Genomic DNA, 27196 nt, shown 5'->3' with positions numbered 1-27196 from the left:
AATCACACGGATGCTCTGTATTTGGTCGCTCTGCAGTGAATCTAATAGCGCTGTACTGTTTAAATGGATTAAGTGGCTCATTGTCCGACCCAGGCCGCCTCCCGCCTGCACAGACAAAAGCTCTAAAGCACGATCGGCCAGAGTTCAGCGGCTTCTCTCCCCTTGCGTAGGAATTGTGACACCCTGGGGAGCATTAATTGTGAGCGTTGTTCACCGCCGAGCTCCAGACACAACAAGAGGCTTAAATTGAATGATAGATGCTGCTGGACGAAGCTCCGCAGGGCAGAGAACTCTGTTTTTACACCGCAAACTTTATTAGCAGAGCCTGAGTACTGGCTGACTGTTAGCAGGATGAGAAACTAATGAGCCACAGTATCCACACAAGCACACAAGGGTTTGTTGTTTAATGAATCCCTCAAATGAATAATTACTGGGGATTTTTCCCATCTTCTCAAATGTGAGGATTTCCTGGCTTTTCTCAATTTTATAATGAGTAAAATAAATAAGCTTTTAACTTTAATTACAGCCAAAATAATTAATTTTTGATAGAAACTGTGTATGTGACTACTTTTTCTTTTTAAATCTAAACTTAAATTATCAAAAAATAACCAATAGTTACATTGATAATGAGAATAATTATCTGCGGCTCTGCACCTGCATGAAGACTTTGGTAAGGAGCCTTCATTTCTGGTTAGGAAGACTACAGACTGATGAATAAAGAATAAAGAATAAAACTGAGAATAAAACTGTATGACATTTTAATGATTATCACTAAAAAACAAAAGACATCATAGTGCACTTTTCCCTGCAACGTGATACTAAGAATAAACACAATGTGCTGCAGCAGCAGGTGCAAATTACCCAGCAGCCACGTGGAAAAGGGAAAGGATGAAGTCCGGTGGAGGTGTAGAGGGACTGGGCGGGGTCACTGGGGTCAGAGCCGGAGCCGGGAACTAAACACATCATCCGAGGCAAACATTACCGACTGGGTTTAGCGGGAGGGGAGGGGAAGGGGGGTAAATAAAGGGAGTGTGTTTCCATATTACTTCCATTTATTTTCACAGCAGGGGGGAAAAGGAGTTGATGTTTTGTCTCTCTCTCCTCCCCTGGGACCTCACTTGTGGAGGGTGGACTGAAAGAGGAAGAAGAAAGAAAGAGGAGCGAAGGCTGCAAGTGCCTGTTGAAGCAGCTTAATGATGCAATCTGCCAGAAACAACTCCCACCCCCCTCCCCCCCAAAACCTCCATCCTGTCCATTCTAAGGATGACATCACCTCCCTGAGAAGCAGCATGTCTGAGAGCTGTCACACTTGCAACAGAGCTAATTGTTCCAAAAAGGTAGATGGATTGTTGAGCAGGAAATGATCGATTTATTGTCTCGATCATAACAAGTAGTCCAGATTTGGTCCAGTCGAGGGGGAAAAGGCGTCAATCCAAGCAGCTTGGGTTTTTGCAGCATTTTGTTTTCCGTCCCTTGCCGCACAACAATCAACGGCAGAATTTGTGCTCACTGAAGGTGAGCTCTGTGTGGAGTTGACAAAGAGTAGACCGTACACAGAGTACACCGTACACAGAGTAGACCGTACACAGAGTACACCGTACACAGAGTAGACCGTACACAGAGTACACCGTACACAGAGTAGACCGTACACAGAGTACACCGTACACAGAGTACACCGTACACAGAGTACACCGTACACAGAGTTCACCGTACACAGAGTACACCGTACACAGAGTAGACCGTACACAGAGTACACCGTACACAGAGTAGACCGTACACAGAGTACACCGTACACAGAGTACACCGTAGACAGAGTAGACCGTACACAGAGTACACGGTACACAGAGTACACCGTACACAGAGTAGACCGTACACAGAGTACACCGTACACAGAGTATACCGTACACAGAGTACACCGTACACAGAGTACACCGTACACAGAGTATACAGAGTATACCGTATACCAAGAACCGATACGCACAAACGAGGGATTGACACTTGGTAGAGCATCCTGGCCCTCCGCCTATAAAAACAATACAAACTGCATCACACGGCTCCGTAGCATTTATGCCATAAAGCAACTCAAACAATCAGCCGACCACAGGACGAGAAGTGTAAATCTGGCCAATTAGCGGTTGCTTCGGGGATAAGATAACTTTTTTATGATCTGCGTTTTCTGGAGCCAATTAGGTGATTGAGAGGCTTCTGTATCAGGAGCCGTAAAAGCAGGCACTAAAACCCGACATTGATCAGACAGACACGGGAGCCAGGCGAATGAAAATGCTGATTGGGGTCTTCAGATGGCTCTAATGGCAGATGGGGCAGATGTAGCCCATTAGGCGAAGCATCCAGGGTCTCTCCGAAGCGCCTGAGCAAGCACAAATGCCAGCTTCAACGAGAGGCGGCGGGTTGTCGGCTGAGATCCTCGCGGCGGGCGGGCGGGCGAGGTCGGCACAAACAGACGCGTCGAGTCTCAAAGAATAGGCGAGGTTGGGCACTTTGGAGCGAAGGTAAAGGAAGCGGATGACGGCTTCCATTCCCAAATTAGCAGGAACGTGAAGAGAAACACTCACACACACTTCTCACTCTGTCCACAGCCACAGCAGGACGCATTCAATTCAGATATTAACAGGTTTAAGCGTTTATAATGATGGATAAGGCGTCGCTTATTTCCCCCCCACTTAACGGAGCAGCAGGTGTAACTGGTATCACGGCGTCCTGATCCTGGACTCCTGTGGTTCTAGAGGAGCAACATCAGAAGCTTGGATTGAAACCATGAACACGGCGTCCAAAGATACAACAGAGAACTAAATGTTTAAGTTTCTTTACGGAGCCGTTCCGTCTGTGTTTGCTTTATATATCCTTTTACTGTGATGGCTCCATTTGTAAATGTATTTCTGCACGTTAACAAGATTCATGCTGCAGTGATACATTATGGAGTTTTAACGCATTAATACGTGAAATACACAAGAGTGGAAAAACCAGAACCACTCGCCCCCCAGGGAGACAGAAGACAGTCCACATGTTTGTCATCAGCCATCTCTCTCTCTCTCTCTCTCTCTCTCTCTCTCTCTCTCTCTCTCTGTCTGTCTATCCAGCCCCCTCCCTCCCTCCCTCCCTCTCTCCCTCCCTCCATGCTGGGTGGCTTCTAGCAGGATGTAACTGCATAAATATTCATCTGCCCTGCTGTCGGCCCTGCAGCACAACAAATCCAAGGGCTGGAAATGTCATCGGCTCAGGCAGGCGTTCGTTCCGGCCTGCTTCGCGTTGTCCAACACACAGAGACGAGACGCACGTCCAGGAGTTAGCCGTGCCGTTTGTCTGGGAGTCGATCAGAAACGTCGTTCACATGACCGACTCGAGCCAAGAAGGGAACCAAATAGTGAAAACGCAACCTAAACATTTACATCTGATCCTCCAGCAGCTCTGGATCTCTGCACATGGCCTTTACAACAGTTTGAGAAAGAGAGCAATCAGGCCTCATCTAGACAAATCCGTAACTGTGATTTGCATGTTTGACACCGAAAACAACAGACACGCTCACAATTGTTTGTCCCGTCAGGTGTTTCTATTGGTTTGTTGGCTTCCTGTTGTGGCTCAGACATGAATCCGAGAACACAAAGCTCAACCTCACTGTAGCTTTAACTGCATCCCCGAAGAGGAAAGAGCTGCGGCAGAATGATTTGCATTCATTTCCCGCATTTGCATTCACGTCCAACTGAAAAGGAGGTACAAGAAACAGGGGATTGTGGGTAATGACGCAGCGCGGGCGCTCAGGGGGATTGATGGCTGCTGTCTGCTAAACAGGACACAACTTTACATTTTGCTTTTCTCCTTTGACTACAAAGTTCTGCTTGCTGTTCTGTGTGCCGGGCGAGTTTACGACCTCGGGGGCCTTTAAGACTAATGACAGAGTGAGGGCCTCCTTTCAAAAACACAGGACTCAGAGAGTCTCCTCGCTCGGTGCCCAGAGGCGCTTCCCTTCTCTCGCCGGCTGTAAGTTTGTTGTCTTTGTTCTGCTGTGGTGACTGATAAACTCGGGGTGATGTCAGTTCGCCGGCGTTGCTTTCCTAAATTGGCTCGCCTCAGTTTGCCGGGGAGCGATTTTTTATTTTTGTTTTAACGACACCCGAGCAGCGCGACTCTGTCTGCAACGAGGCGAGAATTTTCCGCGGAAATTTCCCTGCCGGGAGTTCAATCAGGACAGCGGGTCAGAATTGCCTCCCGACCGAACGTCCTGCGTGTTGAATCACCGGCGATGTTGCTCCTGGGAACCGACAACCGGGGCAAATAGGAATTTATGGCGGCGCGGCGCGACACCAGCCACTAAAGTGGAAGAAGCCGCCGCTCTCTCGCTCTCCCGCTCTCCCGCCACCCCCACGGGTCGTAATCTCTCAGGGAGAAGGAGAGGAAAATAACATCTCTATGGCAACTGCTCGTCCACAAGGTGAGACGTTACGAGATGCAGCAGGGACGCTTTGATCCCGCAACAAGCTGCAGGACAACCAGTGCGTCCAGAGGCGGCTCACATATTTAACTCTCATTGGCCTGGCGGGAATCGAACTCTCACCCCGGCTGCCGCGGTACATTGAGCCTTACACACCGACAAACCTTAGATTCTACACATGACCGGGTCCAAAGTTATTATTGATAAAACTGTACCGTTGTCGTTACAGCGCCACCATCAGGCCGACTGATGGAGGACGCCACCACCCTACCATACACACACACACACACACACACACACACACACACACACTTCTGCTGTGTCATGCTGCAGCACTACCCTGCACACACACAGCCGCTATGCTCTGATTGGCCGACAGCGTGAGCCCGGAGCGTAGGTGGCTGCCGCTCTCCAGTGTGTCAACATGTGACACAGGTTTACGGAGCGGACCGGCGCCGGGGAAACGGCTCCGGTTCCAATCGAAGCCATTTTCCGGCAAAGTTAAATCGAAGCAAACGTTGCGGCGGTTGAGCCAAATTCTAAACGTTTCTGTAGGAATTTCCAAAAACAAGTTACTGAGGCAAAATATGAAGAAGAAATGTGTGAAATGTTTGTTTTGCTTTTTTTCACAGAGTTTCAGAGTTTACAGTGAGATGGAATGAAAGGAGAGTGAGAGTGTGTTCGTCCTGACTGGGGTGAGAGGCAAAAGAGAGGAAGATGAAGACGTTTACAAGCCTGAATGAAATGGATTTACAAACACACATAATGGAGTCGGCTTTGATTCGGGCCGATTCCTCTGCTGTTAATGTGAATACAGGACATGGAACAGAAAGAAGCAGGAGAACAAACTGAGGCTAAATGCTAAGCTTAGCTGCTGCTGTCAGGGCGACGGCCCGCCTAAGTGCTTTCATTCCTCCTCCTCAGCCTGACAGCCACATTTCCATTGTGCCGCGCACGCAGCAGCCATAGTTTGAGCTCATTACTAAAAGGCCAGAAGTGATTTCTGTATTAAAATGATCTGAAGAGCAGTGAGCGCCATTCATGCTGCGATGACCTCATAGGCCCGTGTCACTCATTTACCAACAGGACTAATGCCACTGATAAGGTAGAGGTGTGTGTCTGTGTGTGTGTGTGTGTGTGTGTGTGTGTGTGTGTGTGTGTGTGTGTGTGTCATCAAGAACTGACACGTTATGCCAATCACAAGCACGCTTTCTGGAGTCACACTACAGTCTCACCATCCAAAGGTCAGTAGGCCACGCCCACTTCCCTTCTGCTGACAGCCAGCACAAGATCAGAAAAACAAAGGTGGGCAGGTGAAGAGAGACAGACAAAAAGAGAGAGAGAGAGAGAGAGAGAGAGAGAGAGAGAGAGAGAGAGAGAGAAAGAAAGAAAGAGAGAGAGAAAGAAAGAAAGAAAGAAAGAAAGAGAGAGAGAGCAGACGTGTTCCTCTGCTCCTCGGCATCACTTTGCTGATGAAGAGGAGGCTTGCGGTGAAGCCTCTACGCTGCCTAATGAACGAGGAAGCAACTCAGCTTGATTGCGATGCTAAGACGATGTTTGCACACTACACACTCTGTGAGTCTACACACACACACACACACACACACACACACACACACACACACACACACACACACACACACACACCAGGACGCGTCACGACCACGCATCCGTCTCTGCCAACGACTCAGAGACAAAACTCAGAGCATCGACTCAGCAGGAACTGGAGGAGTGTGTGTTTGCACTCAGTGAGATTCTACTCCTCTGTGTGACAGCTTCAGGTCCTCTGAAGCTTTGGATGACACAAACATTACACATCCTACTCTGCCTCTTCCTGTTGAAGACGCCGAGAGATCAATCAGCCACGAAATCAATCAACAATCACCAAAGACAACAGACTGAGGAACAACAGGAACTGTGCCATTCACGTAACATCTCCAACCTGTGTGTGTGTGTGTGTGTGTGTGTGCTGATGTGAACAGCTTGTTATCTGGGCCGAAGAGCAGAGCTTTACTATTCAGCAAGCAGGCAGATTATATGACAGCTGTGTGTGTGTGTGTGTGTGTGTGTGTGTGTGTGTGTGTGTGTGTGTGTGTGTGTGTGTGTGTGTGTGTGTGTGTGTGTGTGTGTGTGTGTGTCAGGGTTTACACTACTACCACTTCTACTCATTCGGCGCCAAAACCATCCAGAGTTTCAACAAGAACCAAAACATTCCATCCTCTTCAAAGCACTGAGCTCTGTCACGTTAGCGTTCTGCCCGTGTGTGTGTGTGTGTGTGTGTGTGTGTGTGTGTGTGTGTGTGTGTGTGTGTGTGTGTTCACCCATCAGAAGAGACACAACACACTTCTCTATGTGTGGATACACTCAAGAGGACCGCCAGTGTTAACTCTAACAATCTCAAAGCGGCTGCACTGTGAGGATGTTTACCACGAGTTCATCCATAGAGAAGGGGGACAGGGGAATACTGCCTTGCTCAAGAACCCTTCAGCAGGGCCGGTGGATGCTCCCCCCGCAGCCATGGTAACACCAGAGCATCAACTGATTGTTACAGAAGAGGCATCTCCCAGCAGCCGAGGCCTCTGGAGGAGGGACGAAGAGCGGAAATAAAAAAATGAGGTCAGATTCCGTGGGATGCGGAGCTTTGCATTCATGGCTGCGGCGCATTACAGCGTCGGCTAAGCATGTAAATAATGCAACGGGGCATCTGACCCTATTTCCCTCAGACGCGCTTGTTTACATCGAGGGAACTCTGAGCACGCCCGTTGCCAGTTTAAGGAAGAAATGTGTGTCAACTTTCTGTCATGCCCTCCGTTTTCAGGTACAGCAGGAAGTGCAGCAGCAGCAGGAAGTGCATCAGCAGCAGCGGAGGGAGCGGAAGAATGCGACGTGTGCAGCTGCAGTCAGCTGTTCAAAGCTCTCTCTCTCTCCCCGGGCCTTTTTTTAGCCATACATGGCCGAGGCCTGCAGAGCCTCCAGACTGCATGAGAAACAGAGAAAACATCGCTCACAGGCTGAAATATGAGACTGTGATAGTCTGCAGCCTGAGAGGGAGTCTGCAGCAATGTGACATATCAATCTGAAGAGGAGGGAGGGGAGGAGGGGAGGAGGGAGAGGAGGGAGGAGGGAGGAGAGGAGGGGAGAGGAGATAATGAGGAAATCAATAGCGAGGCTGCAGAAGAGGCCTACAGTCCAAACTGGCACTATGGAAAAGCTGCAATATAATAAGACTCATTTGTCTGGAGTCAGTGTCATGAGTGTGTGTGCGTGTGTGTGTGCGTGTGTGCGTGTGCACTAACAGCTGCACGCTCACAGCCTCCACTCCAGCAGCTGTGCTGAATGGGACTTTCCAATATGATCATAAAAAAAAAAAAAAACCTCTTTGACAACAACTTCTTCCTGACATCCCCGGGAAAAGTCCCTGCAGTATTCCTCTAATATTCCCAGTGGGAGCGATGGAGTTCACGTGATGAGTTCAAAGGTTCTCTGTAGACTTTGAGGTATTTTTAATCTTCTGTGACGTCTCCATCGTGTTCCTGTAAACTTTACAGCTCTCTGGAGTGAAGCTCTGTAATACAGAGCAGCGCTTATGAAACACAGCTCATCGTGCTTCCTGGGAATATTCATCTGAGACAAACACACTTTATGATCCTCCATTAATATAACTACAGAGATGTTGTGTTGTGTGTTGTGTGTTGGTGTTGTGTGTTTGTGTTGTGTGTGAGTATGAGAACATCCCGGTGACATTCCTGCAACATTCCCATATGTGATGGTTAGAATGAAACATGTCAGTGTAATCCAAGAGGAAGACTATGCAGCCCGCCTTCCTCACGCCAGCTCGGTGTGCACTTCACGGTCACTCCGGCAAAGCGCCGCCGCCGCCGCATCCTCACTCCCGCACCACAGCGGCCGAGCCGCGCACCGTGACAGCGCCGGTGTTTGACCAACATCCACCTCAACTTGCGGCAGGAAAGAGCGCCGCACTTTTCCACGCAAAACCTCCAACTCCACAGCGTCTGACTGCGCGGAGAGCAGCGGCTCCGATCCGCCCCGGCAGCGGTACCGAACCGCCCCACCAGCGGAACCGAACCTCCCCGGCAGCAGCGGCACCGAACCTCCCCGGCAGCAGCGGTACCGAGCCGCCCAGGCAGCAGCGGCAGAAGCAGCAACGGCGGGTCTCGGTAAAGTACTCACCCTCGGATAACTCCAGCTCCAGCTCCGCTAGTTTGGCCCGAACCTCCGGAGGAAGCGGTACCGGATCCCGGTCCGCCATTCTTCTGTTACGAACCGACTTGTGTCACTGTTTTTCGGTGTCCGTTCTTCTCCTCAATCCCCCAAAAATCCCAAAGTCAGGCTCCTCTGCGTCTCCTCTCTCACACACACACACACACACACGCACACACACACACTCTCACTCACTCCGTACGTCAACGCCGCCGCTCGCCCTCAACGAACTGCGTCAAAACTGATATTAAAAGAAGCGGCAACTTCCGGTAAGCAGATTCCAAAATAAGTCTCTATTGAAAGACTGCAGTATTGTGTGGAAGGATGCACTTCAACAACTAACCGTGAATGAGGTGCGTCAGTTATGAGATCCTGGATTGTAGCTATTCCAAAATTGCATTCACAAACTCATGTACAGATGTTTATTGTCACCTCTGCCAGGGCGGCTATTTTATTGTTATTGTTGTACATGATGCAAACGGTCTTGCTTTTAAGCAAAACACTTCAACTAAACTAAAGTAGATATAGCTCAATTCCCTTTATTATTTCTCGCATTGCTTCTATTGTTCAGTTATCCCATCTGTAATGTTTTTTCAGATAAAAAAATAGTATCGTAAAATTCGTGTAAAGCTCAATAAATGAATAGATCCCTTTACAACTACTGTAAGCATTTACTGAATCGATTACTAACCCGACTTTGTTTCTCAGGCATTTTCACGAACAACGTGTATACCTTTATTTTGAAGGGGCATTCAGACGACTTCCTTTAAATCGCTTGCCAACTCTGTGTGATTTCACAAACACTTGGGGGACTTTGGGGAGACTAAATAAATGAAGACGTGAAAAAATTAAATGTTTAATTATTAAAAGATTTCTAAATATTTCAAGAATATTCCATGTGAAACGTTCGATTTGGTTCGTTTGTTTAATTATGGGGGAAAAACGGTAGCGCTGATTCAGGCGGTAATTCCATCTTCAAACTTGTTGTACCGTTAGAGGGCGCCAGATCTCTCTTTCTATCTATGTTACACTTTATCTTTTAATATGATTTATGAATTATAATAGATTCATTCTTTCACTTTTTGAAGAATGAGCCCCGGCCAATAATAACACAATGTTGAGGGAAATCTAAAAACAAATCCTCCGGCTCACGTGTATTGTATTCAGTGATAATTGCCTCAATAATGTCGGAGGAGTTTGATTCAATGACTCACGGTTCAAAGGTTACAGTGCATAATTAAAGTGGTCACCACAGCGCCACCATCAGGCCGACTGAGGTTCTTGTAAGGGTTCTAACCTTCCACCGGTCATTAAAACCTGTTAATAACTTCTTCCGTTTTATTTCTCCTCGCTTGATTTTCTTCTTCTTCTTCCTCTCCTTCATCATCATCATCATCCTCACACTCCTCCGTCCTGTGCTTTCAGCTCCACTTCAGCAGCTGTACAACTTAATTAGAAACAGATCAAGAATGCAAAACGATGGTGTGGTAAGTAAGGAGGAAAGAACGGTGTGTGTGTGTGCAGTGATAACAATGTAGTGAAAGGACGAGTTTGCTGTTTGTGCTGCCATCTTGTGGCTGAGACTTACATTTCAGCTGACACACGCTAATGTATGTTGATGATGTCTGTAAGGCAAACATGTTAATGATCATTAAGCTTGACACACACACACACACACACACACACACACACACACACACGAGATTGTGTTTCCACGCAACAATATACAATCAATTTGTCAAACATCTTATTTTGGTTTCGAGTTACTTTGTCTTTTTTTATTAAATACTAAAGACAAATCAGCAAAGCAACCTGCAGCTATTTTTAGCTTTTATAGTCAAACGTATCACACATCTAATCCAAACAAACGGCCCTTAAATAAGGTGGCAACTCAGCGAATGGTTGATACATTTATTTCCTCCATGTTAGCACATAGAATATATTTATATACATATTGCTAGCTAAAGCATCAAACAAAAACCTGTGGGGAGCATAGAAAATGTTAAGCCACGATTAATAGTTTACATATGGACAGAAGAGAGGACGGCGAGGACAAAGTTTAGGCTCCACTCCAGTGACAAGTACAATAAAGTCCTGTACTTACAACACACAGGGAGTTACACTGGACATGGAAAAAGTCTTAAACGGAGGACAAACTCATCCATTTACTGACCCAGGCCACATTTGACTTCCTCCTTTCCTCGCAAATCAGCTGTGACGTGAAATGAGCAGAGAGGTGAGGAAGGTCACCAACGCACGGCGGTGGAGTGCGGCCGTGTTTCCGTCACTCACGCAGGGGACAGCAGAGACACACAGTGGAATGATGTCACGCGTCTCACACGTGACAACTGGGATGGACCAATGTGACAAAAAACGGGGGCGGGGCGAAAAGCAAAAAATGAAGGTTTGTGTACCGTAGAAAATGGACGCTTGAAGCAAAAGCAAAAGCTGTGTGTGAGTGTGACAGGACAACACACACACACACACACACATACACACGCGCGCATTAAATGCAAGAGTGTGTCTTCAGTGCGCCACCGGAACAATTACTCACTCTTTCAGTGCTCAATCAAAATCAATTAAGAACTTGACTTTTTTTTCTCCACACCCTGTATTGATCCATTATGTTAGCAGTGAAATGGTGCAAATGTCAATCAAACTCAAAATAATTCAATCATCATTAAAACTGCAGCTGTGTGATTGATTGATCTGAGTGATCAAACGCACACACGCGCACACACACACACGAACACACCTGCTCTGCGCCGAATCCGTCTGAGCTCGTTTGTGTGCGTCGCTGTAAAATCCAATAAAATCAAATTAAAAAATTCAAATACCATTTAAAGACAGGGGAAATAATTATGGTTTGATTTCTTTTAATTTAGTTTTTATTGTTGCAAACATAATGAATCGATTTGGAGGGGTTTGTTTTGAACATGTGAGCACTGATTAACAGTAATTAGTTCATTAAGGTTTAGCACTTTAAACATTTGTAATGATCACAGTGACACACTGTAGTAACAAAGTTTGTGTTTGTAACAATGAGGCGGAGCTGATATGATTCACGGTTGTACATTGTACAAAAGTTGAACTAACAATCATCCAAACAGTTGAAATTAATATCTGTGAAATCCATACATTTACAACGTATATATGAGATATAGACAAAATGCCAGACATTTTATTTACATGTAGTGCAAAGACATGAAAAATAAAGGGCTTTTGTAATGTTAAAGCCAGAGAAATGTGAGAAAAAAGAAGAAAAAAGGAAGAAAAGAATCACACCAGATCCAGAGATAATCAGATATAGACGCCGTTAAGATCAAACCGATAAAAGAACAAACTGAGGACAGAAGTGAAACTATACAACAACGTGTTTACCTCAGGCGGCGTCTGCGTCTACGCACAGTTTATGCTAAAGGTCAACACGGGGCCGGTGGTAAAGGTCAATAACTCTGTCACTCTGAACGCAGCCTCACGCGGTTCCACACCAGACACTTGAACGCACCGCGAGCTTCTGACGGAGCGACGGATTAAAATCAATAAAATGATTGAATGAGCAAACGACTTCTTCTGCTCCTTTGTGAAGCGTCGCACCGAGAAAAAGAAGAAGAAGAAGAAGAAGAAGAAGAAGAAAGTATAAAACAGATTCCATCACATTTGCATACGTTTGATGTTTGTCCATCCGTCGTCATTTTCCTATCAAGAAACCTGTCACAGTTTCTCAATTGTTTTTTTTTTTTTTTTTTTTTTTTTACTGTAATTTATCAAAAAGGACAAACCGCAGAACCATCCACATGCACGAAGCGTCACTGGGAGAAGGAACACGGGCACCGAGCAGCAACCACAGCGTGAAGCAGTGACACAGTCTCACTGAGAAAGAATGAGCGAGGAGGAGGAGGAAGAGGAAGATTAGGAGGAAAAGGAAGATTAGGAGGAAGAGGAGGATTGTTTGGCAATATTACAAGCAGTGTGGAGCGGTGAAGAGAAGGCGTGGCATCACAGAGCGTCTCCTCTCAGAGCGGCTCACTTTACTTTAACCCCTCCCCCCCCTCATTTAGAGCCAATTTAAAACTTTCAATTTCGCAAAAACACGTGATTCATAAAATTTTGTGTCCATATTCAAAAGTGATGTGCATAAGAACTTCTAATAAAAAAACGATAAGATTTGAGTCAGCTCTTCTTTGTAGAGCCTGACCTCTTGACCCTGTGTCCAATGATCCAGAAGAGGCCACACTTAGGTAGAAACCATAACAAGGTGCCATCACCGCCACACCAACATGTGAAACCAACAGTGATAATAGAAGAATCACAATCATAGAATAATAATAATAATACTCGTGTCAGAGAGTTGTGGAGTTGAGCAGTTTTTTTTTCTGGTTTTCTTACAATAACAGATTTTCCTTATGAAAGTTGTTTGGTAGTCACACAGCGACGTGTTCATTATTATCATTATTATTATTATTCTCTCTTTTCAAACCCACAGCGTGTTTTGTTGCATTTACAGTAAGAAAAGTGATTTTTAAAAAATTCAGGTAATAAAAATGTCTGAGTGGAGTTAATGCTCATCTGCGCCCACACACTTAAATAAAACACGACTCCCACGTCGGCACGCCAGGGAGGGAAACACGGAGCGCCCAGAGCGAGCGAGCGCCCAGAGCGGCCAGGGCGAGCGAGCGCCCAGAGCGGCCAGGGCGAGCGAGCCCCGGCGCCATGCAGCAGAGCAACCAGAGGGACCACGTACAGAAACACAGGAGCACATTAAATAAAGACGTGGGGGCAAAAAGAGGAGCGGTTGCTCTTTGCACGCAAAAGAAAGACCAAAAAAAACAAAAAAACAACAACAACGAGAAAAATAAAAACGCAGAGGGGACGTGTGTGTGCGCATGTGTGTGTGCGTGTGTGTGCGTGTGTGTGCGTGTGTGTGCGTGTGTGTGCGGTGTGTGTGCGTGCGTGTGTGTGCGTGTGTGTGTGTGCGTGTGTGTGGGACAGGAGAAGGAAGAGGGCGTGAGCCAATGGCGTGGCGTGTAGGGTTTTTAGAGGGGGGCGGGGCTTGTTCATCTCTTCCTGCGGCAGGTTCGTTTGTGGTCGGCGTGCCAGTGCTCCTGCTGGCACTTGATGGAGCAGTAGGAAGTGTTCCAGCAGCAGTGGTACATGGCCTCCTCCTCACAGTTATAACACTGCAGACAGCACAACACACACAACAACACCTCAGGAGACCACACACACACTTTCATTTAGTGAGCATGTTTTCGCAGGAAATTAGGTCATTCCTCAGTCAAGCCTGCTAACGGAGTCCCAAACAGAAGAGCGCTACAAAGACGCTCTGCTCGTGTTCACGTGGAAACTTCTAGAAGCTTTGAGGTCTGAGGTTCTCCCCAGCTCCACTCTACAGATTGAGTCTCTGCTATGAAGAGCACAGAGACAGAAATGCTCCAATATACAAAAGAAAACAATGCCGGTGAACTCATTTGGACCTAATTTCCCGGAAAATCTTATAAAATCCCCGCCATATAATTCAAACCGTGGAGTTTCCTGTGGAGGCGTTGATGCTGAACTTACCCACTGCTTCTTCTTGGTCTGGGAGATGAGCTGCTTGTGTTGGGCCACCAGCTTCTTCACCTCCTCCACCAGCTCCTCTTTACACTTCTCCTTCACCTGCTTGCACTTCCTCTCCATCTCAGCCTGAGCCCCCGCCACCGCCTTGCTCACCGCCTGGCGCTTCTCCTCCTCCATCTCCGCACGAAGCTGCAAGGACAGAGACCAGGATTATAACGCTGTCCAGCAACCACACACACACACACACACGATTATAACACTGTCCAGCAACCAATCACACACACACACACGACTATAACGCTGTCCAGCAACCACACACACACACACACGATTATAACACTGTCCAGCAACCACACACACACACACGATTATAACGCTGTCCAGCAACCAATCAAACACCTACACACACAAACACCCACCCACCCACACGATGATTATAACGCTGTCCCGCAACCAATCACTCACACACACACACACACACACACACACACACACACACACACACACACACACACACACACACACACACACACACACACACACACACACACACACACACACACACACACACACACACACACACACACACACACACACACACACACACACACACACACACACACACACCTTCTCCAGAGCCTCCCGGACCACCCTCTCCGTCTCCCTCTTGTTGTCGGCCTTCATCATCTCCTTGACGTCGTTGAAGACCTTGGTGTATTTCTCGTGGCACATGTTCTGGCAGGCGCCGTCGCTGCTGGTCTGCGTGCCGCGGTGCAGCGTCCGCGGCGAGCCCCCGCCGGCCTTCTTGGTCTGCGTGGACACGGACAGCTTCTCCGGCTGCTGGGGGGCGGAGGACACCGGGATCTCCTGGCTGGAGCTCACAGCCTCCATCTCTGGCTCCGGGTCCTGGGGCGCAGCGGGAAACAAGGACAGATTACAGAGGCATAAAGGTGAGCAGAGACCAGAGGGAGGGAGGGGAGGGAGGGAGCCACGCTGCTGCTCTACAACAGCAGGAGAACAAGTTGAACAATATCTGGCAGTCAGCAGGAACACACACACACACACACGCGCATTACTTAACAAGATCAAATACTTTCATTCTGCAGTTTGGCAGAAATGAAACACTGCAGCGTTACTTTGAGAGAAAGCTCAGGATTTTGCAAGCATCTGGCAGTGCCTTTGTTTGGTGTGTTTCAACACAACGCAGAGTAACAGGCAGCTCCCCTTCATTTAGAAAACATTATCTGATAAATCCTGCTGCTTTATGGATTTATGGATTTATGTTGGATGATTGTTTTGCTGCTGAACAAGAAAAGAAAAGCAAACTCTCTGATTTGTTCCGTCTCCGTTCAGGTCGACTGCATTTGGTCTCGGATCTGTCTGTCCTCAGGTCTACCAGGTCCGACCGTTCTGAGGTCAGGGGTCAGGTCGGGGGTCGGGGGTCAGGTCGGGTCAGGGCCGAGCGTTCTGATTGAGAGCCCAACTTACACTTGGTTCTTCTTTGAGCTCCACCATTTGACTGCGACGGCTCTTCTTAGCTTTGGGCTCCTGGCTTCCTTTGAGCTGGAAAAAGGAGCAAACATTATAAATTCATACAGAACAAATGATAACAATAAAAGAACATTAGCAACAGAGTGTGTGAGAGAAAGTGTGATGATGTTAGACGGGAAAAACAAACAATAGCCGACGAGACTTCATTTAATAAATCTATACACATGAGTTTCCTGTTAAATCTAATGTTCTAAAGTAAACTCCAGCCTTCACAAGCTACACACTTACTCTACTGACTGATTATTGTGATGTAATAAGATGAATATTACATCAAATATGCTTTTTATTGCAGACCATGCTGCACTTACAATGTAGCACTTTGGCCACCAGGGGGCAGTAAAGTTACCTTTGCTGCAGGCCTGTTTTCTTTATGATGAAATGTTTTGTCAGACATTTATCTGACAAATTTTACATGCGTGTGTGTGTGTGTGTGTGTGTGTGTGTGTGTTGCTTGTATTAGGAAGCCCGATACTGAGAAAGTAAAAACCTCACAGGAAGTTTGGGCAGGCGTTACCGATTCCACTGTAAAGGTGTGAAGCGTTTCAGCTCTAGGACTTTGATCTTCATCAACATCACAGCCAGGAGGCACTCGGAAGACGCTGAAGTTGATTTCTTGCATCTTGTCCTCAGAAATGCAGACGTAACATCAAAAACCTTTGCACTCACATGTCGGACCTGCTCGTTGCTGGTGGAGGAGATGCTGGACTCGGCTTCGTCTGTGCGCTCCAGCCGCTCGGTTCGCCCGCTGCCGCCACCGCCGCCGCTGTCGCCATCGCCATCACCGTCGCCGTCGTCGCCACCACCTTCCTCCTCCCCCCCCTCCTCCTCCTCCTCCTCCTCCTCCTCTTCTTCCTGCTGCTGTCGCTGGCTGGGGTTCTGTTGTTGTTGGTGCTGATGCTGCTGCTGGCTGCTGTCCTCACCCTTGGCCTTCCATACGCGCCCCTCCCTCACAAAGCGCTGGTAGACCTCCAGCTCGTCGCACGCCTTCTTCCAGCCATTGCTGCGTTTGACCTGCAGCTGCTGGATGCTCACCTTGATGTCCTGGATGTTGTCTGAGGGGATCCATGCTCTGCAGACACGACAGGAAACAAAGACTGAGATCTGTAGCCTGCACCATCATCCAAACGCCTTCCATTCCAGGTTTAAAGAAGGACGCATTAACGTAACAGCTGCTCTCATATCTGCTCTCAGGACCTTGTGACCCTGCAGGGGGCCACGTGTAGACCCGGGGCCACGTGTAGACCCCAGAGCCCAGACCCCACTGAGCTACTATGACCTCATCCAGCAGCTGTACCTTTGGTGCTGGTGTCCAAAGAAGCGCACGTCCACCTGGTTATCTTCCCTCTGGAGCACTTTAGCTGGCCAGTAACCAAAACCTTTCATCTTGGCCCAGACCAGGTCGTGGCTGGGGTTCTGGAGAAAAACAAGCAGAAAGAGAAGAATAGCTGACAGCACTTCCTTCTTTAGTTGTGTGATCCCTGCAGCTGATTTTGTCCTCCTGCGACCCGGCGTCCTCATATGTGGACATGACCTTTATCCATCCCTGCCCCTCATACATCACTGTGCTGAACTTAGACCTGTTGTCCTCATATCTGGACATGTTTGGCTGCCCCCTAGTGCTACGTCTCAATCTGTATTTTAGTTCTATTTGTTCTTAGAGAAATTTAAAATGGAGACGAACTTCAGGTCTAAGGAAGTCTAACCAGCGTCTAAACCTGAGGAAAGCAGTTGGTATCCAGCTGGTATCCATGGAGACGACGTCACAAGTGAGCAGACAGCCTGTCAACAACATGTGTGTCTAATCTTAAAATAGAAACACAAACATTTGCGGGGGCTGGATCATTTTTTAACGCAACTTTTCGATCAATCCACCAGTTTTGCCATAGTTAAGTGAGTGTGCGTCTCAAAGTGAAACAAAGAAGTCTGCTTGTACTCACACAGGGGAAACAGAACCAGTTGTCAGGCCGGGCGTTCGACAGGTAGAAACAGTTCCTACACAACAACAACTCGTTCAACTGGAGAGGAAGGGAGAGAGAGAGAGAGAGGGAAGAGCGGAGGATGAGTTTGATGTGCAGGAGAATAAAGACACAACTTCACTCATCGGCAGCAGGGATTCGTACCTCGTGGCACGTGTCGCTGTAGATCAACCGTGCGATCTCTGCCTGGTCGCTGTGAACTGCAACACAGACAAAGACGCCCAGTGAGTGTGTGTGAGCGAGTGAGGGAGAGGGGAGAGAGAGCAGAAAAGCAGAGGAACGTTTAAACACATCCTTCAACCTTAACTCACCTCCGTACAAAATGGCGGTGTTGTGAACAATCAGCTGGGCGTCTGCTCTGAACTCTTCAAAGGTCTTGTACTTGCCCTCACCCAGATTCTGAGAGATGGGGAGAGGGAGAGAGAGAGAGAGAGAGAGAGAGAGAGAGAGAGAGAGAGAAATAAGTACAAAGTGATCAATTCACATGCAAGGCAGACCTGTGTGTGTTTGTTTGTTTGTGTGCGTGTGTAAGTGTGCGTGTGTGTGTGTGTCATGACTGACATGCAAGAGGTCCACAAGAGGGCAGTGTTCTGTCTCTAAAACCCCGCCAACAGCACACACGCACAAACACACACACACAGAGGCACAGAGAGAGAGAGACACACACACACACACACACACACACACACACACACACACACACACACACACACACACACACACACACACACACACACACACACACACACACACACACACACACACACACACACACACACACACACACACACACACACAGGCATGCACACACACAGGCATGCACACACAAAATTTAGAGCTGGGCAGTAATCCAGTGTGTCTGGCAGAGGACAGAGGATGTGATGCGACGCACCACTGACCACAGACTCCTCCCTCACACACACACGGACTTTATCACTACACCAAAGTAACTGGAGGGAGGGAGGGAGGGGGAGAGAGAGAGAGCGAGAGCGAGAGAGAGAGAGCATTCCTAAGCATCGTTAGCTGCAGCACATCCGAGTGACAAGCGACAGCCCGATTGATCGGTGAGTGAGCGGGACGGCACAGTGACAGACATCCTGCCGTGTGTCACCGCGTCATCGCTCCAGCCAGACAGAGCAGAAAGAGGACAAACGTTAAGACGGCGGAGGAGAGCGGGAGGTGGTCAGCGTGGAGCCGTTACCTCGTGGATGTTGGAGACATCGAGCGCGGTGTGGATCAACCGTCTGTACATGGGATGCTTAGTGTCTTTGCCTTTCTTGTTCAGGTCCACGGCCTGGGAGGTGGAGAGAGAGAGAGAGAGAGAGAGGGGGAGAGAGAGAGAGGGAGAGAGAGAGAGAGGGGGACGGGGTTATGTTTTAATAGGCGCTTACAGAGTGGGAGGGCGGCGGAGGAAAGGCCAGGCGAGTAATGGAGGCCACAAAGCCAGCTGAAAAGACGGGGCGTCGTCGAGGGAAACCCGTGAGATGTAACTCCGGGTTTATAGAGCAGGAGGGGAAGAAGGAGGGAGGGAAGGAGGGAGGGAGGGAGAAGGAGTGATGACGGCAGAAGGGGAGTAGAGGAGGGGAAAATAAAAGTGGCAGTAATGACGGCGAGCTTCTCTTTTATGGAGCAGGGGTGACAGAGAGACAGGAGAACCACCGAGAGAAAAGAGAAAAAGCAGATGGAGACGTAACGGATGAAGAGGCAGAGGAGAGGAGGAGGCCGCCTCTCGGTTTTTTTTGTTTTCTTAATTGGAGGAGGGGGTAGGAGACGCGACGACTGATTTAGAACAATGTAGAAAGCCAGAGGAGTGGGTTGAGCCCACAGACAGGCCGCAGACAGACAGACCGGCTTCCTTTAACGCTCTGTGAGGGAAACGTTCAGAAGCAGACGGCTCCAGATGGAACTTTTATTCTACCAAACTATCACTTCCTCACTTCAAAACACGCCACTGCCCAAAGCACGGCGGTGTTAACAGTCGTGTCGGCCGGCTCGTCTCCTTCCTGACGCTAAGTCCCTCACTGTCAGGGATCTGAGGCCGCCAGCCTTCAAGTCATTCTCCGGTGATTGTAACCCAGGTTTAGCTTCTACTGTGGCGTCCATCACATCTGGTTTATAACCTCTCTACCGCTGCTCCCCACAATACTGCAGCCAGAGAAACACTTTAAATCAAGTTTCTAATACAATAACATTGACTTCTTGCAGCAGGAAGTAGTAATGTAAGTAAGTAAGTAAGTATGAATGAACATGAACGCAGTCCTCAGTGAGCTTCACATCCATTTGCCTGAGAAGTCGACAATCTAGGGCTGAAATGAGCCAATTGAAGAGATTTCAAAGATGAAAAACACAGTGTTGATTAGATGTTTGTCTCCGTAGAGACTGTGAATCATCGTATATCTGCTTTACAGCTGAGAGCATAAACACTGGCACACACACACACACACACACACACTGGCAGGATTCAGTGTAACATCCTGGTTGTGTATCTGTTGCGTACTGTATGCTTCAGTGACGACACACCGACACCACTCATCCAGTACAGGTGGAGGAACAACAACCGCTCCAGGCTCGACTGACGCCACCGCTCCTCTCCTCCTCCTCCTCCTCTCCTCCTCCTCTCCTCCAACGCAGACAAACAATACAAAGCTTTGTTTACAAACAGGAACAGGGGCGTTTGGTCATTAGCTACAGAGAGAGAGGTCAGTTTGAAAACTCTCCCAAGGACATCTGAGGAGGACGGGGGCTCTAAGATGAAGAGCTGTCTGGCTCATCATCGCAGCATTGGGGATGAAGAACGGATCGCTGCATTCTCATTAGAGGGTCCATGAGCTCAAGATACCAAAAGGAAAAACTCTTATTCAGACGTGCCACATAGGGATGATGATGATGATGATGGAAACGCTACGTACTACATATCAACGTTAGCTCATGCGTGCGTGTGTGTGTGTGTTTCTCTCACCCTCTCCTTCATACGCTGGACGATGAAGCGCAGGTATTTACTCATCTCCTGTTTGTTCAGGTTCTTCTTTTTACTGCCCTGCAGGTCAAAGGAGGGACGACGAGGAGGAGGAGGAGACGAGAGACACAAAAAGAGACGTTAGACTGAAGATGAAGAATGACGGAGGAAGACATTTCCAGCTTTGAACGGACCAGTGGCTTTAAAAAGGGACAGTGCTGCCAGACGAGCAAAGTCACCGTGTTGTCACTGTCATTTAGGGTTGTGCATCAGTGTTCCTCCTCCCCTCCTTCCCCTCCTCCTCCCCCCCACGGTCACCTACCCTGCAGATGACGCACTGCCAGTGGGAGCCGCTGTCTCTGGGTTTGCACTCGTCTGAAAGGCATTTGAGGTGGTAGACCCGGAAGCAGTTGTCGCACGCCAGGACGTCGCCCGGTAGGTGACACTCGAAGCAGTACCAGTCGTGGCTCTCCGCCTCCCACTCCTGTAGGGGCAGACAGCCAAGCACACAGGTTGGGGAGACGACTTCCTCCACCAGTTCACTCTAATGTTGACAGAGACATAACCCCGCCCCCCGTGTTGTTGTAGTTTGTATTCATGGTAACTGTCCTTTGGTGTTAGGCAGACAGGGACACAGAGTTTGATCATGAACCTACACACTCCATGTTGGTAAATGAGCTCCATGCCTGGACGCTTTGTCAGGCTTTAGTTCTTTAATAAGATGGAGTTACACGGGCTCAGATTCAAGTTTTATGAATGAATGTTGATGTTTATGAATCACCATAGGAGCTAACAGGTTAAATTATAGTTCCCCAGTAGAGGAAGACCTCATCTACTGATGTGAAATGAGAACACACTGTTTCAAAGGTAAACTCCAGGTGAGTAACATGATCAGTATCCTTGTACATGTGTGTTTCCCTGCTGGATCACACACACTCACATCCTACATGTGTGTGTCTAAATGTTTCACCGAGTCCACACAAAGCACACGGAATGGAAACGTTACGCAACTCTCAGCGTTCACAGAAAGATTTAAAAGAAGAGTTCTGAACTTGACTGAATCCTAAATGTGTTCAACCAAAGGGACAAAGGCTGAACGTGGTAGAGAGTTTGTCTTTAAAGCCTGGTGTAGGGAAGTCGTCCTGCAGACAGCAAAGAGATGTGCCAAAAGGTCACTGGGTCAAACGGCGGCACATCTGGATGAGGGAGAAGCCGCTCTGCTGTTCTGTGACGAGCTCCCATTTCCTCCCGCGCGAGGCTGCCGGGCGCCGACAGCAGAGGAGCGATGCTGCGGCGGATCGTGGGGGTCGATCTCATTTAAAAATAAGAATAATAGTGGCGTGTTGCAGAGATGGAAACACGCAGTCCTGCTGCCTTTGTGCTCATGGTTATCCAAAACTCCACCAAGTCCTTGGCCAATTATGTAAAGGCTCAGTGAAGTGATGGCGAGCGGAGCGGGGGAGGTTCATCTCACCTAAACAAATGAGCAGTTTTGCATTTCTTCTTTGTTCCCCCCCCCCCTCCCTCGGCTTTGAAGGTTTCTGGTGTGGGCAAAGGAACTGAAACCAAACGTGCTTTGTGTGAATTCAGTGAAAAAGACTTTGTAACCTCTAAAGCTAATTATTGCCTTGGCTTTTGTTCGCGTTAATCAGTGACATAAGCACCGGAATTCAGAGTTAATATAACATGTTGGGTTTATTTAATGGATGAAAGGTACTCACTGGAAGAGGGAGGGGCCACTCTGACAAGCTGTTCACTGTTAGCTTAGTAAAGAAAAAGAAAAACACACACACAGGGTGCATTAGCGTTTCCTTTGACTGTTTCTCATTACGGCTTTTGGTGAAGGGCACAGCGACAGGCAGTGTGAACACCAGAAATCCAACTTCTCCTCAAGCTGTCAAGGGTCCAACTCCTTCCCACACACAGTCTGGGCCGACTCAGGAGAAACGCTAAAGAGTCGTGACTGAGACCGACTGCAGCTTCGTACACACACATGCCGGTGAAATAGAAAGGAAGCTCTTTTCTTTATCTTGTCCCATACATCATGCGGTTAGCAACAGGAAAGACATTAATAGAAGACAAGAACAGTCACTAATCATCACACTTGCACTCGGTGTGTTGACTTTGTCAACGGGCTTAGTCTGACTGAGACCCCGCGTTTGTTTTCTGATCAGCTTAAGTGTAATCAGCTTTACTATCTTGTCTGAAGATCTCACAACTGCATGGATCTTCTATTTGAACTGTGGTCAGAAGGTTGCTTGATCTTCAACTTATAGATTCCTGTGAGCCGAGAGGAACCGACCTCGTGTTTCATCACCCCGACCAGAACAATACAGAACCCTAACCCTCTTTGTGCGCTTTCCTTTTAAACCGAAGCTGCCTTGTTTCCATGGAGACGTGCAAATTTAAAACGACCCAGACGTGCGCGCCTCGGTCGCACGACACTACAACAACCAGTGGGAAGGACAGAAAGGAGCCGAGGCTGCTCTGACATCCAGGGGGGGAAGCAGGTTGTGGCTTCTTCACAACAAGAAGCCCCTGCAGAACCACGTAGGCTTGAAGTTTCCTCCAACACCACGCTAATCACACTGATGTGGTTAAGTTCAGGGCATGATGAGTAAGCAAACAGGAAACAGCAGCGTGAGGTAGAGTTGTACATCACATCGTGACAAAGAGAGACACACACATACAAACATGCAGTTAGTGTGGTTGAGGCTGAAGTAAACAGAATACTACAGGTTTAGTGCTGCACATGCAAACATGACCCAGGAATGACCTTTCAGTCAGATTCACCCATATGTAAAGCTATAATTATAATAATGATTCATTATAAAGTTAATTTAAAGTTACAACCTCAGCCTTTACTTAATAAAGTGTACCAGACTCTTTACACACCAACTAACACACTTCCTTGTGTTCTGCTGAGAGGCTGGATCATCAATTAATGGCCGGACACACACCATTTAAGTTGAAGCTAAATATTAAAACATTACATATAGAGGGATCAAAGAAGGCTCACAAAGATTTAAACCCTCAATTCTACTGAGAAATCTGCTTGTGGGTCAAACTAGCAGAGTTCCCTTAACACCTAAGAAAGCGCTGGGTGCTTTTTGGAGGGAGAACTGAGGCCTGAGTAAAAGCTGCCGCCAAAGGCAGAATGAATGGTGATGGAGGAGGAGGAGGAGGAAGAGGAAGCGTCGGAGCCAGAGGGTCGGCTGTCTTAAGCCGCCCTCCCACTGCTTTCCGGCGCTGGTTAACAGCTCTGAACTGTCAGTGTCAAGCTGGGACACGTTAAGGAGCACAGCCAGGCCGAGCAGCCTGGCTAACAGACTGTCTAATGGCCGACTAAACACTAAGGCACAGGCCCAAGTTCTTTTGTGACCCGAGTCCTCTTCAAATGGAGCCCAGTGCTGAAAGTCTCGGGACCAAACTTTGTTCACCGGTGCCAGCAGGCGCGGTGAAACACTTAAGCACTAATACAAGTTATTCCTTGGATAAATGCTTTTTTAAAATGGACTTTTTTTCCATTTTCAGTAACATATAAAGGTTTAAGAGAGAAGACTTTCAGCAGCCAGCAGAGAGGGCCGAGCCTCCTTCTTTTCCTTTTATGTAACCCTAACATCCGCAGATCTCCTTTTGACTGCTTTGGGCTCTAAAACATCAAATGTCAAAAGAAGAGGCACTTTTATACCGTACACTTAAATGGACTACGGCTGAATGTATGTGATGTTTACAACCACGTGTTTCCTGCTGGCGTTTTCAAACCAGGTCAGTTTGATCTAAGCAACTGGAAACAACTAAATCCAGTGTTTGCACAGTTCAGTTCAGTGCGCCCTGACAAAATGATGCTTAGTTCATTAAATTAAGCAGGGGAATTCTTCCCGTTTACTCCGGCGCTCTGTTCAAGTGCGGCCAAGCGTTGCTTCGGTGAAGCGCGGCAGCACATTTACAGTGTTTACTACCATGCATCACACGTGTGCGCTTCTACTACTTGAAGAATTTCACCTCTTTTCCTTCACTTAATGACTTTGTTAAAGGCAGGATAGGTTAAAGACAAGCCAACCTGGTTCACGTCCATTCTGAAGTGCATTTGAACTCTTTTAAATCATGTGACCCGTGTGCGCCGGTGTCTGTGTGAAGCGTAAGTACGGTCGACACAACGCAAGGATGCAGGAGAGGCCGGCTGCTGTCATCCCAGGCGCCTAAACACTGAAGCTTCCTCTATCCTTTCTCTAACTCCACTCAGACATGGAGGAAGACTCAAAGAGCACAACAACACAAAGCACAGTCTCATCCCTCATCCCACCTCCAGGCTTCATCATTTAGAGTCAAACACAAAAAGAAGCATGCCAGACAGAAGTTAGTAACACAACTACAGCTACCAAAACACTACACACTCATGATGCTACAGGCTACAAACCTGCAGCTGTGCTCCGGACACATTGGGTCAATCAGGCAAACCATGATTATCTTTCAAGCTCAAATTTGACTGATAAATGAAAATGACCAATTAATGGAAAGAGATTACAGCTGCGTCATGTGATCTCAAACACAGGTCACTGTTTTGGTTGTGTCCTTTGAGCAGCGGCGGCACATCTGTAGATAAGTAGCGAGCACATCCGTCATCAGAATCATCGATCACTTCCGCGAGAAATTGGGCCACGTCGACACGGCGCAGCGCCGGATTTTGGTGAAGCTTTTTACAGCAAAGCTAAATGTCAGCAAGTCGTTTGTGGCGGCAGGGCTTTGAGTTCTGAGCTGTAGGCCTGCATGTGGAGTGATCAACGCCTCCCCCCCTTTGGCCCTGTCTGATCTCTCTCTGCTTTGATTCAAAGTGCAGTTAAGTGGCGGTTGAATCAGGAGCAAGAGGACTGAATGGAGCACACCTGGCACAGGAAGCCCCGCCCACTCCACTCCACACAGCGCTGCACTAACCAGAGCATGTGCTGTTCTTGTGCCTGCGTAAGAAGATTCACTCAAATCCAGACTGCACCGCACGTGGCAGAACTGATTTCTCACAGAACGATGTTAGTTGGGGGGGGGGAAGACAAAGGATTTTTGGAAAGTAAGGATGAAAGCCTTACCTTGCTTCCCTCGGCTTTCGGCTCCTGTGATTGCAAGTGATTCAGAGAGAAGTGTTTAAAACTCCTGCTGCTAAAAGCACCGGAGCACGGCCGGACCTCAGTGTGAAGCCAGCAGCCTTTAGCAGACATACACAACCTTTTTATCTTTCAACTAACTCTTCTTTTATTGGTTTGTTATGTAAACGTTTCAGTGTCAACTTCACTGGAAATTGACAAATTTCAAATAACAATTAAAAGACAAACACAGAATAACAGATTTGACTTAAACAGGCAGAACACAGGCAGAAGGTTGACTGACTGACTGACTGACTGACTGACTGACTGACATTTTAATGAACATTCCTTCATTCTGTCACAGCCCCTTTGATACACATACATTTATGTCCAAGTCTTTCCCCAAGAACAAAAACACCACCTCTTCTCTTAATGTCAAACTTCTCTTTATATTCCCCCGGCTCTTACTCTTCTCTTTACAGAACTAAACGTATAAAGACGGTCCTGTCTCTGTCTCTGTCTCTGTCCCATCAGTCTGAGCGCTCACAGGACTTACCATCTCATCCCCGGGCAGCCAGTAGCCCTCCTGCTCAATGCCGGCCTTGGAGCCCTTACAGCCAACGGTCAGGGTCTCCACCACCAGGCCGTCCTTCACAGCCAGGCTCAGCTGTCTGGCCGTCTCCTTAGGGTGCATGCCAAACACACGAGTCAGGTACCTGTGGAGGGGCAGGTGAGAAGTAATTGAGGAATGCAGAACGGTGGCTATGTGGACACTGGCCTGTGAGAAAGTAGGATTCTATAGCCTGGATGCTAAGAAGTCATGTTTTCACCCAGCGACACCCCTGTGCTGTATAAACGACAGCGAGGCGACACAGGAAACACAGACCATGTGGTTGACGATCATTTAAAGCAGGTAGAGTTCCATCATTTTCTCAAATCCTTGTTCCAACAATCTGCACTTTTTGGAGGACATGCACTTCACAGACATAATGGCCCAGTTGAGTGGTGCAGCTGCCTGCTGACTGAACAAGGTCACGTATCCTCTCCTGTGGCAGACAGCCAGGCCCGGGGAGCAGGCCTGCACTGAGGACAGGCTTACACTAAACACGGCTCTGTGCCCGCCACTTTACCTCAACCACACACACATCATTCTAGAGATGCATCAAGGAATTTCCAATCTGGCAGTCGGATGTTGGAATCTAACATTAAGATCAATTCAATTGTAGATTATTTGCATATTTGACATTTATAAACATTACATTGCTTTCATAATTTCCAATCTTAACTGATGACTTATTATTTAGCTGATTTTTGATTTGAAATCTAACCTTGGCTCGCAGATTAATGTGGTGGTTTTTCTTCTTCTTTTCATTTAATTTGTCCAAATTGTGACAAAAATCGAAACAAA

The 27196-nt window shown here is 47.8% G+C and overlaps 2 protein-coding genes across 6 annotated transcripts in view; both read right to left on the bottom strand.

Moving 5' to 3' along the window:
• Nucleotides 1–8881, bottom strand: part of LOC142996289 (disco-interacting protein 2 homolog C-like) — a gene marked incomplete at its 3' end in the record, with an annotated part of 89650 nt that extends 80769 nt beyond the window's left edge. Inside the window, exon 1 of the mRNA XM_076147241.1 lies at nt 8639–8881. Within this exon, the coding sequence (XP_076003356.1) occupies nt 8639–8717 (79 nt within the window). The remainder of the gene's footprint in view (nt 1–8638) is intronic.
• Nucleotides 8882–10565: 1684 nt separating this feature from the next.
• The window catches only part of zmynd11 (zinc finger, MYND-type containing 11), a 21595-nt gene continuing 4964 nt past the window's right edge, over nt 10566–27196 (bottom strand). For 3 of the 5 annotated variants that reach the window (XM_076149281.1, XM_076149284.1, XM_076149282.1), the window contains 15 exons: nt 26345–26504; nt 25795–25818; nt 22432–22473; nt 21033–21254; nt 20714–20791; nt 18956–19048; nt 18066–18153; nt 17899–17954; nt 17716–17793; nt 17073–17191; nt 16445–16847; nt 15716–15790; nt 14855–15133; nt 14231–14416; nt 10566–13848 (listed from right to left, as the gene is read on the bottom strand). In XM_076149281.1, the coding sequence (XP_076005396.1) occupies nt 13726–13848; nt 14231–14416; nt 14855–15133; nt 15716–15790; nt 16445–16847; nt 17073–17191; nt 17716–17793; nt 17899–17954; nt 18066–18153; nt 18956–19048; nt 20714–20791; nt 21033–21254; nt 22432–22473; nt 25795–25818; nt 26345–26504 (2026 nt within the window). In that variant the 3' untranslated portion in view covers nt 10566–13725. The remainder of the gene's footprint in view (nt 13849–14230; nt 14417–14854; nt 15134–15715; nt 15791–16444; nt 16848–17072; nt 17192–17715; nt 17794–17898; nt 17955–18065; nt 18154–18955; nt 19049–20713; nt 20792–21032; nt 21255–22431; nt 22474–25794; nt 25819–26344; nt 26505–27196) is intronic. The other 2 variants (XM_076149283.1, XM_076149285.1) reach the window with 2 other exon arrangements.

Source organism: Genypterus blacodes, unplaced genomic scaffold, assembly GCF_046128005.1.
Source record: "Genypterus blacodes isolate CSIRO-AG114 ecotype Tasmania unplaced genomic scaffold, CSIRO-AGI_Gbla_v1 ptg000005l_1, whole genome shotgun sequence".
Lineage (NCBI taxonomy): Eukaryota > Metazoa > Chordata > Actinopteri > Ophidiiformes > Ophidiidae > Genypterus > Genypterus blacodes.
The sequence above is the reverse complement of the archived record's forward strand: the minus strand, read 5'-3'. Positions and strand labels throughout refer to the sequence as shown.